This window comes from Phocoena phocoena, chromosome 12 (genome assembly GCF_963924675.1).
Source record: "Phocoena phocoena chromosome 12, mPhoPho1.1, whole genome shotgun sequence".
Taxonomy (NCBI): Eukaryota; Metazoa; Chordata; class Mammalia; order Artiodactyla; family Phocoenidae; genus Phocoena; species Phocoena phocoena.
The window spans coordinates 83606760-83622264 of NC_089230.1; the positions used below are offsets into that span (position 1 = coordinate 83606760).

Consider the following 15505-nt stretch of genomic DNA (forward strand, 5'->3'; position numbering starts at 1 on the left):
TTTTTGCTATATGTACGTGTGTGTGTGCAAGTGTCTTTACGTGTGAATAAGGTGGAAAAATGGGCAATAGTTTCTATATTTATTTAAAATTTAAAAATTAAGACAAGCATCTCTTTTTTGTACAGAGAAATGTTCTTCTGACTTGTTATGGGTTTTGTTTTTCTCATAAGTACCGTCAAATTGTTAAGTTTTTATGCTTCTGCTGCGTTTTCCTTTTGCTTTGGTTGCTAGGGTGCTTAGAGCCGCAGAAACTCTCTCACTTGAAGTTCTTGGGTAGTTCTGTCATTTTTCTCTCCTGTGATTTCTGATCTCATTATTTGATATTCTGACGGCCATGTGCACACGTGTCCTTATTGTGGACTGCCTCACACCTGTTTTGGAAGTAAATAAACCAAAGAGCTGTTCATTAATATCTCTCACACCACCTTGAAAAGAAGAAAAGGTATAGTAAAATAGAATTTCCAACTATCAAGGTCCAGTGGGAAGGACAGAATGTAACTGAAGGATAACATTTTAAGATCAACCTCCAGAACATGTGGTGGAGGTAATGCACCGAGCGGGCCTGAGAGGAAGGAGGGCCTGCAAAGCTGTGCTGGGGGGGAGGCGGGGCACAGGCGGGAAGAAGCCCTGTTGGGGTGATGGGGGTGTGTGCTGCCTTAGGGCTGGCACGGCCTGGGTGGAGAGCTCCTTCTGAGAAGATGAACTTGAATAGATAAGGTCGAAGCACATGATGGAGAGTGTTTGATGCCAATCTGGGCGATCCGAAGTGATCCAGTAGCAACAGGAAGCCATTTGAGGTTTCAGAGCAGTTAAGCTGTTCAACAAAAGCTATATTTTAGGAAGACACCTCTTCTCATCTATTACCGCCTGTACCATATATCAACATTAGCTGGGTAATTGTGACAGAAATCATTATTATTGACTGGGGGAGTAAGTAATATGGAGAAAAGGTTGGCAACTCGTCCAAACCTCAACCCACCACGATAGTCAATGAGGCTAGAGGATGTGTAGATATAGTTACTGATGTCAAGGTTACCTGCAGTGTGGACCTTAATTTTATTATACTTATTCATCCAAAGAGCACAGAGCATTATGCCTTTACAATGAAATCAATAGACATGCACGTCTCAATTATCTTTATGGTAATATCAATTTTGAGGATAATATAATTTTTATAAAAAGATTTCTTGAGGCATCCACGATAGAGCAAAGCCATTGGGATGAAAGGGCAATAGTAAGGTAACGTAGATGGTGTTTTATAATTTCTAAAGTCTATCAAAAAGTTACTTTTGCTTACTTAAACGCAATTTTATTTTCATACAGGGTGATCAAGGGCGGCGAGGACCTCTAGGAGAAACAGGTCCCAAGGGAGACAGAGTGAGTTCGAATTCGCGTTAACCACTGCGAGCATGCAGGTTGTGCTGGTCTCTTTGATGTGACCTAAGTACACGTGGTAATTGATTGTGTCTTGTCTGTCTTCTCCCTTCTACCCTGCAGGGGGCTCAAGGTTCTCGAGGAATTCCTGGTCTCCCTGGGCCCAAGGGTGACACGGTACGTGAGCTGTAGTCATCGAGCCCATTTTTCAAAGTGATTATTTCAATAAAACTTTAGAAAGTGATGAAGGGAAGAAGAATGTGTTTCTAAGAGCCAGTGTGTTTCTTTGTGCGTCTTTAGGGCTTGCCAGGTGTGGATGGCCGGGACGGGATACCTGGAATGCCGGGAACAAAGGTAGCTGTGTGATTTGATCTAAAGGTGGTGGAGTCGTCCCTGCCCGGGGCCAGCCAAGCACAGGGTTTCCATTACTACGTCACTGAGACTTTTATTGAGCTGGTTTTGACTTCTTTCCTCCTTCTAATTTTTTAATCAAGTGTCAGTTCAAGATACTTATTAGAAGTCAGAAAGAGAAAGACAAATACCATATGGTATCAATTACAAGTGGAATCTAAAACATGGCACAAATGAACCTATCTGCAAAACACAAAACGGACTCACAGACATAGAGAACAGACTTGTTGCCAAGGGAGAGGAGTTTGGGGAGGGATGGACTGGGAGGTTGGGATTAGCAAATGCAAACTATTATATATAGGATGGATAAACAACAAGGTCCTACTGTATAGCACAAGGAACTATATCCAGTGTCCTGAGATAAACCATAATGGAAAAGAATAATGAAAAGAATGTATCTATGTGTATAACTGAGTCACTTTGTTGTACAGCAGAAATTAACACAACATTCTAAATCAACCACACTTCAATAAAAAAAAAATTATTAGAATAGAATGTTTGCTTGGTTTCAGAAAGTCAGTAAAATTGCCCCATTGATGAGAGTAGTCAGAAGGAAATTAACGTATTCTGATTGCATTTCTGTCCTAAGTCCTATCCCATCTCCCCGCCCTGAACTGGGTCATGCTATGAAAGTGCACGTAAGGTCAGCTGTGCGGATACTCCTTTTACTTAGAAGGTCTTGGTCTTTCCTTTTCTTAAAAGAAGGACAGCAGTTCATACAGATTCAACAAAAATTTTTTTCAGGGTGAACTAGGGAAACCTGGACCTCCTGGGGAAGCAGGGTTGCAGGGGTTACCTGTAAGTATTTGAATATTTAAATGTTGATTGGTTTATATACATAGTTTGAAGATATGCACTTTGGGGAGAAGCATGTTATGTATGTAATTTGATAAGTTCTGGAGAAGAAATGATGCTTTCATTTTATATTTTTACAGTTTTACATTGACATTTCTGTACTTTTTCTCTGAATAACTAGTTATTTCTCTGGTAACCACACTGAGCTTTAACTTTATATTTTGCATCCCTCCTCTCTCTAGAGTTCACTAAACCTTCCTTATATCGTTGCACTAACCCTGAGCTGTGGTCCAGGCTTTATACTTCCTCCTACTTTTAACCAGTTCTGAAGCTCTTGTACCAGGGTTGAGCCATAAGAGGTTGAGAGGATGTTCAGGGAACAATGTGAGATAATAAGATTTCATTGTTTGATCGTGTGCTATTTTGAATTATTCAAATTGGTGTTTTCCTGCATTAATGTGGCTGGAAGTTCACGTGGGTTATACCACGTGTATTCTTGGCCCTTTGGAGGCAATTATTTCAAGTTAAAAGGGATACTTGGTAATGATGAGGGCTGCCCTCGGTTTATTATGATATCTGACACCTTAAAATAATCAGAGAAATCAGGCCTCCCAGTGGCACCAAATCTCAGACCCAGCATTCTCCTGCCATTCTCTTTTTCTACTTAAGGCTTAGAGTTTTTGATAGGTCCTTGCTTTGTATTCCACACATGAAATCATGCCAGGAAGAGCTCCTGTTGATCTGAAAATAGGATTCTAATTTGGAAGTTCATCCTTGAAAAGTAACTTTAGTTTAGAGCTAGAATTTGCTGTAAGGGTATTCAGACATAACAAGCCAGTTACAGTAAAGTTGCCTTCTACACTGTGGGTAGGTCTATAACTGTTCAAACTGGGGAACTAGGAAGAATCTCCCTCTAAAGCTTTGAGGTTGTCACGATGCCCCCAGCCCCTCGGCAGTATGCAGTGGGCTTGGCATCTCACGGATTCTCAGAGGAGGTGATTAAACCTAAGTTCTGTGTGCATGCTTTCAGGGTATACCTGGAATTCCTGGCGCAAAGGGTGTTGCCGGTGAAAAGGTAAAAGATGAAAACTTTGTAGTTAATATTTTTCTCTATTTCTTTATTCTTTTACTAATATATTTTATTTATCATTTTATATATTTCCAACCTGCCTTTTATATGTTTGACCTTAAGGAGAAATCAAAAAGGCCTTAAGGCTTCAGAAGCTAATCTCTTTCCCAGCTGCAGAAATAGTACTTTGACAAAGCGTTGCTGATCAGACTACCTTCTTGAAAGAGTCATCATCTGCCAGTGTAAAACAGGGAAAGTTTGATTTGCTCTTTACAACTTACTATGAGGACGATATTAAGCCATAGAAAATGTCAGTGCATATATTATTAAGATGATTTATCTTAAGCTAAAAGATATTAAGCATTTTGTTCACATAATGATCAGTTTTAAGTGCTTATATTCTAGCACTTAAGGACAACAGTTGAAAGAAAACGTTAAAGGGATAAAATATAGCATTACTTTAAATAAAATAAACTGTGAATAACGTAGAAATTGATTACTATTAGATTACATGGCTCCAGGCCTCCGATCGTAGTGGCTCGTGGAGTCTTGAGCAGAGATGTGCCCTAGTAAGTAGACCATGAGCAACTGATGGTGGGGTGGGATCCCAGACACCTGCTTTCCCTGGAGCTTGCTGGCACATCCCTTATTTCCTCATGTTGGCACGATCTTTTACAATTTTAATGGTGTCAACGTCAGGTATCAATAAAAAGGCTCCAAGAACTGTATTAGAGGTGGAAATGATGAAGAAAGACATATATAATTCACATTGTAAAGAAAGAAAAATCCTCTCTTATTCTTGTCTGTCTAAAGACCTTCATTTTTGGACATCTGACCTTCGCTTTTAAGTATTTTTGACATCTATATTATGCCTCTGGAAGTGACAAAACAGTATCCTAACCTAAATCTAAAGAACTTTGATGTACCCACCAAGAAAGAGAGTTTACATCTCAATGTAAAATCAGGAAAGTAACGCTCTTTAAGTGTAAGAAATACCCAGTCTGGGTAAGACAGGTTGATTATTACGCTTATTTACTGCCTGAATTACTCTAAATATTGTATTTTACCTTCAGGGTAACACAGGTGCTCCAGGGAAGCCCGGTCAACTGGGGAATTCAGGCAAACCGGTAAGTTGCCATAGGTTACCTTTTCATACCTTGTAACCTGTTGTAATCACTAAGCAAAGGATTAGGGAGTTTAACTTTTTCTTTACCTGCCTTCCTTATAACAGGGCCGCCAGGGGCCACCAGGAGAGGTGGGACCCCGAGGACCTCGGGGCCTCCCTGTGAGTATTCCTTTTCTGTGGACCCCTCCCAAAGTGCCTTCCCCAGGCTTCGCTGGGTCTTCCTTCCAGCCTCTCCCTCCCTCCCTCCCTCCCTCCCTTTATTAATTCATCCATTAACTCATCCAGGAAATGCCTTCTGACGTTTTAACATGTGATAATCCAGATAAACGCTACTTAGATATACAATATGCTGTTTTTCCCCTAGAAAGTAGAAACAAAAATGAAGTATTTAAAAAAAAACATGCTGACCCTTTCTGCTCTCATCTCGTGACGTAGGAAATATTTTAGTGTGATTAAAAAAAACAACCTTATCGAGGTATAATTCACATACTATATAATTCACCCATTTAAAGTATACAATCCACTGGGTTTTAGTACATTTGCAGAACTGTGCAATCGTCACCACAGTCCACTTTAAAACATTTTCATCACCTCAGAAAGTAACTCTAGATCCACTTGCAATTCAACATTTCCCCGCCCCCACCCACCCACCCACCCACCCACCCAGTCCTCTCAAACCTAGGAAACCACTCATCCACTTTCTATAGATTTGCCCATTCTGGAAATTTCATATAAATGGATTCATGCAATATGTGGGTTTTTTAATGATTGGCCTCTCTCACTTAGCATAATGTTTCAGGGTTCTTCTATGCTGTACCATGTATCAGCACTTCATTCCTTCTTATTGCCAAATAGTATTCAATTGTATGGATGTACCACATTTTGTTCATCCATTCATGCATCGATGGGCATGGGGGTTGTTTCCACTTTTTGGCCATTATGATTAATGCTGCTGTGGACATTTTTCTACAAGTTTTTGTGTTGACTTGTTTCATTTCTCTTGAGTACATACCTACGAGGGGAATTGCTGGGTCATGTGATAACTCTATTTTAATCTTTTGAGAACCTGCCAGACTTCTTTTAGTGTGAATTTGTAAATGTGTCTATTTTGCAGCAAATAATATAGCTCTGTATATTTTCTCACTAGATACACTTTAACCCTTAGAGAGAAACTGATTTGGAAATGAAACATGGTGCACTCAAATTTAACTTTAAAAAAAGTCTCCCTGGTCTTGATTTTAAGTTCTTATCTTCAAAGCCTGCTGGGTAACACAAAGAACTCCAAGTGAGAACACAGAAACGTTCCCAAATATCATTGTTAGTTTCTAAAGAGCATCTCTTGAGTATGTTGAGTGAGGATTTTCACGCTTCAGAAAAGTGAAATATCCCAGGTGTCTCGCGATATGAGAGTGGAGAGTGGAGTTTTCCCACTTCTTACCGCTGTTTGTCAGCTGACCCGTACCAGGCGGTGTCCAATACTTTCCCTCGACTGTCTGTCAGAGCAGTGAGGTCACAGCTGGATCCTATTTCTGAAGCAACAGAAAGACTGATCAGTGTGGAGGAAGGGTGCTGGAGCTTTGAGAAAATTGCCTATTTCATCTCGTGCTCCCTGCTGATGGCAGGACCAGGCACAGAGCACAAGCCGTACGGGTGCAGTGGGCTCGGCCCATCCCTAGCTCAGGACTCGAGGCCGGCCTTCGGAAGCGATGGCGTGCGGTGGAGGCGGTGTTGACTTCGCTCACGGGAGGGCGGCGGATCCGAGGAAGTTATGCCTGCGCAGGGTTTTGGGCCTGATTCCGGTTTTGCTTGTTAGTTTCTGTAAGCGTCCGCGTTCTTCCCACTGTTGCCGTCACCGAGGCTCAAAGCCTTGGTGTTTCTTCTCCATCACGTTCCTGCCCCCAGGTGGACCTGCTCATCCTACCACGTCCTCTCTAAAGCTTCCTGTCTGACTCTTCTTTCTAAGCCCACGTCCACCCCCTGGCTCAGGTGGTTCACTGCTGCTTGATTGTTGCAGTCATTTCCTGATTTGCCTTCCCTGCTCCCATCTTTCCTTCTACTGCGGCTCGCAGCAGGGTACTCTTGGTATTCTGGCTGGGATAGCTCTCCGTTCTCCAGGACTCTTGCACATCGCAGGGTGTCCTGCATCTAGAACTCCAGCAGTGTCCCCGCAGTCCTGGTGACAAACGTAAATGCCTGGGGAACCGTAGGGCTCCAAGTCTGCACGTGCCTCCATACTGGTCTTTGCAAAGTACAGCATCCAGCATCATTTCTCTTCTTCATTTAAAAATCTTCAGTGGATTTCCACTGACAATAAAGGAAAGCCTGAAGTCTGTTTATCCCCTAGTTTTACTTCCCATTTCTGCCTTGCTAAGAGCCTGCGTTCCAGTCAAGCTAGACTTCATGCTAATTCCCAAACACTCTCTGCACTTCTCAGACTGCCTGTTTTCTTTGTGATGCCCTGCAACTGAGATGGCTTTTTCCTCTGTTTCTCTGACTGGACATCCCATGTGCCCTCCTAGATACAACTGAAGTGTTAATTCTGCAATGGAACCATCTCTGATGACGCCCTACCCCCCAGATAGAAGTGACCTCTCCTTATTCTGAACCTGTAACCCTTGGTCCCTTTTTGCCCTGTGGTGTGGAAACTGCAGGAAGTCAGGAACACGTCCGATCCACATTTGTGTTCCCTACATCTCTTTCCTCGGGGCCTGCCGTAAGGTCGTGCTCAATAAATATTCCTTGAAATGCATTGGATGGGAGGTACAGTAAATCTTGAAATGCATTGGATGGGAGGTACAGTAAATCTTGAAATGCATTGGATGGGAGGTACAGTAAATCTTGCTATGCTGCCTCTGTTCATGATTGACTTTGCACCTACTATAAATTTTTCAGAAGAGTATCACGTGCGGTTATAAATATTATAGTTCTGGATCAGAGTTTTTACACCAAATGTACTTACTGAAAGATACATTTGTTCTTTCATTTTCCATCATTAAATTCATTTTCTTGGTAAATTCACACATTGTCACCCATTCCCCACAAGTTTGATCAGTTCTTCCTGCAAATCTTCAACTGAGAAGCTGAGTAGAAGGAATGAAACCTATTTCTAATGTGTCCTGTGAAAGAATCAAGGTTAACTGTAGTCTGTCTTTGAAATTAAATTCTCCCCTTTCCTCACCGTTGTTCCATCAACTTTCGCCAACGCCACGGCAAAAAATATTGGAGTTTTGGCATCTCTAGGGATTACGTATGAGCACGTATCTTTACCACTTGGCTTGCGCTTCCGGCTTTCTCTGTCACATTCCGCTGTGTTTACACATGCGTCTGGGTGACTCCTGGTTTAGAGCCAGCAGGTGGCTGGGGCCTCTGATTTGGTCCTACCGTGTAGTCGCTCCCGTCCGGCTTCCTCTTCCAGGTTTCCCAGAACTTGCCAGGGCTTTTGTTGAGTGGGTTGTGTTTGCTCTGCTCTCGTGATTTGGACTGGGATGAGTGCTACACCAATCTACCCCCAGTTTTCTGAAGACTATACACTCGTGGAATGTGGAAGCCTGTCTCCTCTCTCTTGAAGTCTTCTAACCTGACCCCATCACCAGCAACTTCAGCACAGAGGTCCCACATGCTGTGTAGTTGAGTGACCTAAGCTACCTTCCTACCCCATCAGACTCTGGAATAGTCTCCCAGTCAATACTTCGTGAAGCAGCTGTGATGGTTATGGTGTAAACAGATTGTCATCTGCTTCTGTGTGAGGGGATATTTAAACCTACCCTGGAGAGAAATACAAAGTACACAATGTTGTAAAATTGAATGAATCTTAAAAAATATTTCTGTGGCAAGCCTAAAAATCATCCCTGTAGTAGGGCTAATATGATCTGCCAATGTTAATATGAAAATGGGTTTGTAAAAGCAGCAGTCTTTAGCAGTCATAACTCATCTTCTGGGTTGAACGTCCTTTTTGCCAGAAAGAGGCATTTAGGGTATATTACAGCCTGAGCATAGTGATTTATAATTTCCCCGTTCTGAAACTGGCAAGGTACTAAGGATAATGTTTGTTATTCAGCTAGTTAGGATTTGGGGTTATCAGGCAAATACAACCACCACCACAATCTAGAGCACAGTGGAGTAAAGTCCAGTTTTTTGGTAAAATAATTATGACAACCCAAGTATGATAAAATGCATTTTTCGGTGGTATTTTAGAAGTCTAGTAGTTCCATTTTGAAAGGGAGACTTCCATATTGAAGTCTTTGTATTTATTAAAATGAGTTTTACAAAATAGCTGCTAGGATTTCTTTATAAAAAAGGCGCCTTCTTAGTGATCTGACAGAAACTCGAGAAATGAGGACTAAAGACTTGTTTTTTCCAAGCATAACTCATGCTTTTAAAGAAATTTGGAAGATTTGAAGCGAAAAGAACATTTAATGAAACATTTGATTGAAAACCATCATTTTGACTGATGTCTCTATTCCTTGGATAAACATAATAACTAGCACGTCTGCAGTGCTTACTATGAGCTGGACGTTGTTCTAAGTACTTCATGTATCTATTCAATCCTCCCCAAAGCCCATTTTACAGATGAGGAGACGGAGGCACACAGGGGTTGAGTTGCCTGCCTGGAGTCAGCTGGTGCCTGGCGGAGCCAAACTTCAGACCTGGCCTTGGGGCTTAGTGTCCAGGTCCCCATCTCCACCCTCTAATGCCTCCAATGTCAAGGTTCCGCTGCATGTTTTTTTTTTTTTTTGCGGTACGCGGACCTCTCACTGTTGTGGCCTCTCCCGTTGCGGAGCACAGGCTCCGGACGCGCAGGTTCAGCGGCCACGGCTCACGGGCTTAGCCGCTCCACGGCATGTGGGATCTTCCCGGACCGGGGCACGAACCCGCGTCCCCTGCATCGGCAGGCGGACTCTCAACCACTGCGCCACCAGGGAAGCCCCGCTGCATATTTTTATTTGAAGTTAGCCTGGCAAATTCTAACGGCACAAAACACATTTAGCAAATTTTAGTATTTATGGAGCTTTCGCAGTGAGCATTTAACAAGAATCTAAGTCAAGCTGGTGAAGACAAACGAACAGAACACAAGCCCCAGTAATTTCCTGGGTCTTACCCCAGACCTACAGAATCAGGACCTGGGGGAGAGGGGTGGAATGCGGAGGGGAGAGAGGAGGTGGGGTGGTGAAGACACCAGTGAAATGTATTTCTAAAACCTCCTCAGGGGATTCTGATGCACAGCCAGGGTTCGGAATCATTGGTAGAGGGTCTGCATCTTTTCTTTTCTTTAAGCCTTGATTGGCTTCTTAGATAGGGACGAATTGGAAGATGTGTCTTAACATGTCGGAGATAAATATGGTGGCACAGAGCACCCAAGAGAAAAATAGAGCATTTTCTTATGGTCTTCGCATTTTCAGTGGTAGGATGTTGCCTTTTTATCTGGTTCCTTCCAATTCTCTTGTTAAAACCCATAACTTCTGTCAAGAGGTTTGTAAATATCAGCCATGGGACAGAAGAGCCATTTCCCCACCAGCCTCCCTGGCCCACATCTGAGAATGTGATTTCACCATAGCTGTTGAAACAGAAGAGATTTATCATTTTTCTAGCACTCTTGTTGTTACCAGGTTAGGGTGAATTGCTCCCTGCAGGATGTGTTTAGTTTAACCTGTGTTTTTTTAGAGATTACTATTTGTATCTCAATTTCTCACGTTCATCTTAGTTACAGGTGAAATTAAAGAACTTAGAGGAAGAATATGCATGTTTTTAGAACACATAGAAATCATAAGAATGGCCATGAGAAAATCTTGCCCTTTTTTTTTTTTTTTTTTTTTTTGGTAGCTGTTTGGTCCTTGTGGAAATAAACATTACCTTTTCGCACAGTGGGATGATTTCTATAGAAATACCTAAGTTCAGAATAGCCAAGGATTTATAAGCTAGACGTGAAACGAAAATGAGGACCCACATGTTGTCTATTTGTGCAGGGACAGAAAAGTGAATGCCCGTAATTTCACCCATCCCTCCCCCGGTCCTATGTGTGTTGCCTTGTCATGGCTATAGGTCAGCAGAGCAGGCTGCGTAGACTGGGTTCTGAGCCGTTCGTAGGTATTACCAAGGGCTGCCGGGGCTTGGAAAAGACTTCTGAATTGAATAATGAGAGCTCATGAAAGACAGAGAAAATAAGATTCCAGCAAAGAAAATCTTTGTCTTTGACTGAAAAGATAATTAATCTCTCCAAAAGTAAATGAAAGGTTATAGAGTCCTTTATTTTCATTTAGCCTTTTGGTTTGTGGAAGAGGAAAAGAGTATATTAATCATATATACTAATGTATATAATCATATATATACATATATATATACATATATAATCATATAATCATATATATAATGTATATTAATCATATATACTAATATACTAATCACATATATTAATATGTTTTGGATAAGATGGAATAATGGTTCATTTATTTAGACATGAATACTTGAGGTTGTGTCGAGAACTTTGCTTTCCCTTTCTGACACGATTAATTATGTTTCCCACCAATGACTGTTAATCGTTCTGTGAATTAAAGTCATTTTATCTCAATGACATTTAGGATCTCAATCAGGATGCAGTTCAGAAATAATTTGAAAATGCCAGCAGAGCAGATGTACTGAAGAAAATCTATCTTGAACTTGGAAGTACTGGGTCATATTAATGGAGTGAAACCCCATCTTCATGTGTAGAGACACATAGAAGAATCTATCATAAGGGCTGGTTTTCACCTGACTTATCAATATATCTTTCTAACATCTGTCCACATGGGGTACTGCTTCTGGCTTCCAAGCTGCTCACAAGGGTTACCTACCAATGTATTATTCAAACTCATGCATTAGACAGAACATTTATATAAAAGTTTTTGAAAAGCATTTAAGAGTATTTTGTTTAAATCACCTGTAAGTCATATGAAATTATAGCTAGAAACTTGTAATTTGGCATACAATTCTCAGTCCTCTAGAGCAACGGAAAATGCAGAAGGTTTATAGATCTTGACATTTTGTTCTTTTTATAGATGAATGAATAACATATGGGTCAGATCAGGATAATCTTATCAGAAGCACTTATAAATATTAAACATTAATATGAAGTTGTCATGTCATTTTAAAGAAAAACAAACTCAAAAGACTGCCTTCATTTTGTGTACACCATCCAGGAAATGTGATTATTTATCCAGCAACCTCAGTGTTCAGCTTAGTTGAACTTGAGTTAGAAATGAAACAAGCTTTTGTCAGACTGCATAAAAGTGTATGAAGTTCTCAGAGAAAGAAATTGAAGAGTTCGTGGTGTTTCCTTTTCTCAAAGGGCTTCGAGTTTCAAATAAATTGATATTGGCTCACAAAATGAAATGAGAGTGTTGCTTTTGGTGCATCTACATTATAAATTGTACTTTCCAAAGTCTATTTAATCTTTTAAGACATGTTTAGAATGAGTAGAACAAAGACTTTTTCAGAAACTTTACACATTTCTACTATTTACGTCTTTTTGAAGTTACAGTAGTAATTTGAGGGCGAACATCTCTGTCCTGTGTCTTTTTCCCTCTTTCGAGGTTCAAGATCACTTGCCAGATGCTGCTTTAAAATGTACTGTAGACCTGAAATTTACTCTGTGTTTTACACATTTATGTGGAATTCAAAATTTTACTATACCTATACCTCAAGAACATGTAGTCTAAATGAGAGGATAAATCATGTACACAAATCACCATAATCTAATTTGGATGGTGAAGTAGATGCTGAAAACTCCTAATTGCCATTTCTTGTAGATGTATCAGGTATGATGTCCGTGGAACAGTCTGTATTCACAACGAACAGCGTTAGGACTGTTAGAACTCAGGATGGACACTGATGAGGCTGCAGGCATTTAATATAAAGGTCTCTGCCTTCAGTTGAAGATGGGGAGAATACTTTGGTGACCTTTATATTTAAACAAAAAACCTAGGTAGCATGTTACTTCATTGAAATAGTGATTAAACATTTGCATTTCGGCAGACTGTCTGGTTGACCATCATGTTTGTGTGTTTCTAGGGCAGTAGAGGTGAAGAAGGACCAGTAGGACCCCCAGGACTACCAGGTAAACTGGTAAGTAATAATTCTGGTCCCGCAGTTTATTTGCTTCATACAAAACACAGTAAGTCTTTTAAAAGAAGCAAGGAGAGAAAAATAATTTACAAAGGGTAATTGCATCATCCTTACTTGATTTCTATTCCTATGTGAATGTGTGAAAATGTAAATGAAGAATTTCAAATTAAATCTAGGAGACCCTTAAAGGGTATTTTAATCAGTGTGGCTTGTAGCATTTATTCGAAAACTGGGAGAGATACAAAGTGCTACATTTGGCTCCTGGTTGTTCTTGGACTTGGAGAGCGAGTGCGTGAATGCCACCCTTTTACTTCTCCAGCCTTGCTTGTTTACACAGCCAGCGAGGCGGGGACTCAGCTCAAAGAGCCCACTGTTGGGAAGGGGTGCTAGCCCTGGAACTGGGGACCTCAGAGGTGGGATGGAGTCTGGTGGGGGGGACTGGGTCTCTTCTCCTGGGAGTTGGGAGAGTGACAAATTTGAGAAGCAGAGTTAAACCAACACAGCACATTTATTCTAGACAGGAGTCCACACACCCAAGGTTGTGTCTGGCTTATGTGCTTTCAAAGTTGCGGTAGCAGTGGTTCTGGGGACTCTGTGTTTGCTTTTCAGGGTTCTCTCGGCAGACCTGGCTTCCCCGGCTTGCCTGGCCCCCCTGGACTTCCTGGAATGAAAGGTGACAGGGTAAGATACCTAGCTGTCCAGAAAGTTCCTTATTTGGAAGGGTGATTTCTACTATGTTGAGAAACCAAGGTCGCTTTTGGCCCAATGGAGAATTTTTCTAGAAATTACCATAGAGGGCTATCAAGAAAGATATCTTAAATTACTGAGAGTTGAGATTAAGAAACAAACAAAAAAAATCTATTAATACAGTAATTTATCAGAAGGGAAAAATAAAAGCTGAGTAAAGTAAAAATTCAGCTGTAATCACACATCCTATTTAGTTCTAAACTTCCAGTCCTACTAGTTACATTTTACATGGATGTGATCAGAGGGCACTTCAGGTTGCCAGTGACTTTTTTTGGACAACTGTCAGTTTCTCCAGGTCTGACCTGACTCTTGCTAGGTGGTGAGGTGATAGGGATTATTCATACTTGTTCCTATTCACCAGCCCAGTAAGGGGAGTTGGTTCGTTTGAAATTATATAGTTAAACACCTCAAAACACTGAAAAAGTATATTTTATTCATTACAGGGCGTAGTTGGTGAACCTGGTCCAAAGGGTGAACAGGTAGGTGCCACGTGTGAAATGCAGCACTTAATGTGCCTTACCAGCAGGGGGCACTGGCTGACCTGCGCTGTGGGTAAAATGTGGAGGCTCAATGTACTTCATAGTGGGTGAAACGCAGGGTTTAATTTGGTCTGTAGCCTTATCTACCATTTTAATAAGCCGGAGCGAATGATGGCTCTGCCTTCAAGAATACACATTGTCCTTCCTTTGAAAAGAATGGCCCCGTCTCTCTTACGCAACAGATTGGTTTACTCCAAGCCTGATGAGGCCTTCCATAGCCGCATCATAATGTTTTGTTTTTTTCTTTACCAAGACCTTAGCAAATAAACAATGCATGTGAATTAGAGTTAGTCCTTGCCCTGGTGTTGTTTGTTTGTTTTTTTACCTAATTATAAAATTGTTGATTATACTCATTAATCCTTACCTTTAGCAGAAACTCAGCTTCACCTTCTGGCTTTTCTCTGGGCTGTTTTCTGGGTTGGACAAGCCCGTGACAGCTAGATAGGAAAACCACTGAGATCATTTCATATTTCTGCATGATCTTGGGGGCACTGCAGGGACTTTTGAATACTTCTCAATGTTGACTGGTTAAAATTGAGCCAAGGAACTAAGAACTTAAAAAATGTGACTTTTAACTTTTAGGGTGCCTCTGGTGAAGAGGGAGAACTGGGAGAAAGGGGTGAACTGGTAAGACCCTTTTTTTTTCCGGTTATTGATGGAGACTCACTGATTTTGGACTGTATTAGAAACATACGTACTTTTTCTTTTCTCTGACCTTGCTATCCTTGCTGACTTCTTTAAAGGTAATATGTTTCTTACATAAGCTAAAAAACAACCCCCGAGAATCGCACCCAAGATCAAGTAAAGTGGAGGGGAAACACGGCAACATCGATAGACGTGGCCTTAAGTGTTGGGAGGACAAAGCGTTCCTTACGGAGGGCATGTTTTCTTGTGGTTTTCAATGTAGACATCCAAGGTGATTCTTATGTGGCTGTAGACAAGTCTATGAATAGTGCCCATCACGGAAACAAAATTAAAGCTTTATTATAGTTTGTATTATAGATTATTGTAGTTAGAGAGTTGAGGCTCCCGAGTTTGACTGTGGGTATTCTCCACGGCCTTTTGGAGTCTAAGACCCTCCAAAGAAGTGATTCCAGGTCCAGGGGAGCCTTCTGCTAAATCTCCAGGAAGGCGGGGAGGAGAGCAAGTCATCACCTCCACAGCACTGCTAGGTCTGCTGGCGCATCCTTTATGGTTTATGACACAATGTAACAGGACCTCGTGTGGAAACTTATGATTGGTCCTTTGGGGGGTGTGTGCCTGACAGAATTCTCAGAAAACGGTTTCAGAGAGTTTTTAGTACAGGAGAAAATGCTGATAGTGTTTTATTCAGAGTTTTAGGATTTC

General features: G+C 41.3%; 1 protein-coding gene across 1 annotated transcript in view; it reads left to right on the plus strand.

The window, feature by feature from the left end:
• The window catches only part of COL9A1 (collagen type IX alpha 1 chain), an 83230-nt gene that overhangs the window by 47643 nt on the left and 20082 nt on the right, over window positions 1–15505 (plus strand). Inside the window, exons 22-32 of the mRNA XM_065888667.1 lie at window positions 1324–1377; window positions 1498–1551; window positions 1675–1728; window positions 2530–2583; window positions 3611–3655; window positions 4723–4776; window positions 4881–4934; window positions 12819–12872; window positions 13482–13553; window positions 14063–14098; window positions 14741–14785. Of these exons, the coding sequence (XP_065744739.1) occupies window positions 1324–1377; window positions 1498–1551; window positions 1675–1728; window positions 2530–2583; window positions 3611–3655; window positions 4723–4776; window positions 4881–4934; window positions 12819–12872; window positions 13482–13553; window positions 14063–14098; window positions 14741–14785 (576 nt within the window). The remainder of the gene's footprint in view (window positions 1–1323; window positions 1378–1497; window positions 1552–1674; window positions 1729–2529; window positions 2584–3610; window positions 3656–4722; window positions 4777–4880; window positions 4935–12818; window positions 12873–13481; window positions 13554–14062; window positions 14099–14740; window positions 14786–15505) is intronic.